Genomic DNA, 1159 nt, shown 5'->3' with positions numbered 1-1159 from the left:
TCACCTGTCTGCGGCTCACCTGTTTGTATCTCACCTGTCTGTGGCTCACCTGTCTGGCTCACCTGTCTGTGGCTCAGGTACTGGTCCTCCAGGCGGCTCCGGGCGTCCGGCTGCAGCAGGGAACCCAGACAGGCCGTCTTGATCCCGTCCAGCTCTCTGTGCTTCAGGATTTCACTGCCGGATCCAAATAAACCCATTAAGTTAAAACATGAAAACATTGAAACGTTTTGCGTTTGTTGCTTCTGTTTGGCTGTTTTTACAGAAAACATCGATGAATCTTTGGTTTAGCTCGTTCATCTTTGACAACATTTAGCACCGGGGAGGCTAACTAGCTTAGCTTCTCCTAAATTAGTTTACAACAGCTTCATGGCGGGACGTTGTCCTCGTGGACGGCGTCCCTCCAGGACAGGAAGCTAATCGGCTGTGGTGGTGGGAACCCTTCTGCTAAAGGCGCTAACAGCACGGCTAATACTTTCTTTTGATAACTTTGAAGACGTTTAACACACTCACCTTCCCATGAATTAATTTGTCCAGATAAGTTTTAAAGTGCTAATTTACGTGTCTGTCCTGTAAACTTTAGTTTGCTATATAACCTCATGTTGCTTAGCAACTTACTTTTATTCAGATCTAGGATAGTTTAAAATGTCCTGCCTGCTTCCTGACCGAAGCTCTACTGTCACTAGCTAGGCTAAATTAGCTTAATTAATAACTGACATAAACCGTTTCAGTTTTTCACTTTAAGAGCCTGAAAATGTCGCCTGGCACTTTAAAAGTCATCAAGCAGGGAAATGTCCTGAGCCGGAGAGAGGAAGTCATGAATAAGTACCAAGGCCCTGTGAAGCAGGAAGGCCGGAGTGACTCACGGCACGAACAGAAATCAGGATGTTGGCGACCCAATGGGGTCCACAACAAACAGCCTGCTGGCCACCAAGACGCCCCAAAATAAACCGGTGAGCTCAGATGATCGCAGTCAGACGGTGCGAACAGATGCAGCTTTATATAGAAGCGCCGGGAGAAATGTGGAATTAGATTCAGTTCATCTCATGACACCAAGAAGAGAAATGACCTCCGGCACCAAGAGCCAGGGAAGGAATCGACCCAGCAGCCTCTGAAGGCTGTGAAGCCTCTGAAGGCTCTGAAGCCTCTGAAGGCTCTGAAG

The 1159-nt window shown here is 47.6% G+C and overlaps 1 protein-coding gene across 1 annotated transcript in view; it reads right to left on the bottom strand.

Annotated features, from left to right (window-relative positions):
• Nucleotides 1-1036: 1036 nt before the first annotated feature.
• Nucleotides 1037-1159, bottom strand: part of LOC103457136 (trichohyalin-like) — a 6932-nt gene continuing 6809 nt past the window's right edge. The window contains exon 4 of the mRNA XM_017302098.1: nucleotides 1037-1153. Coding sequence (XP_017157587.1) covers nucleotides 1037-1153 — 117 coding nt within the window. The remainder of the gene's footprint in view (nucleotides 1154-1159) is intronic.

This window comes from Poecilia reticulata, linkage group LG21, assembly GCF_000633615.1.
Source record: "Poecilia reticulata strain Guanapo linkage group LG21, Guppy_female_1.0+MT, whole genome shotgun sequence".
NCBI classification, from domain to species: Eukaryota; Metazoa; Chordata; class Actinopteri; order Cyprinodontiformes; family Poeciliidae; genus Poecilia; species Poecilia reticulata.
This window is presented reverse-complemented; position numbering and strand designations above follow the sequence as displayed.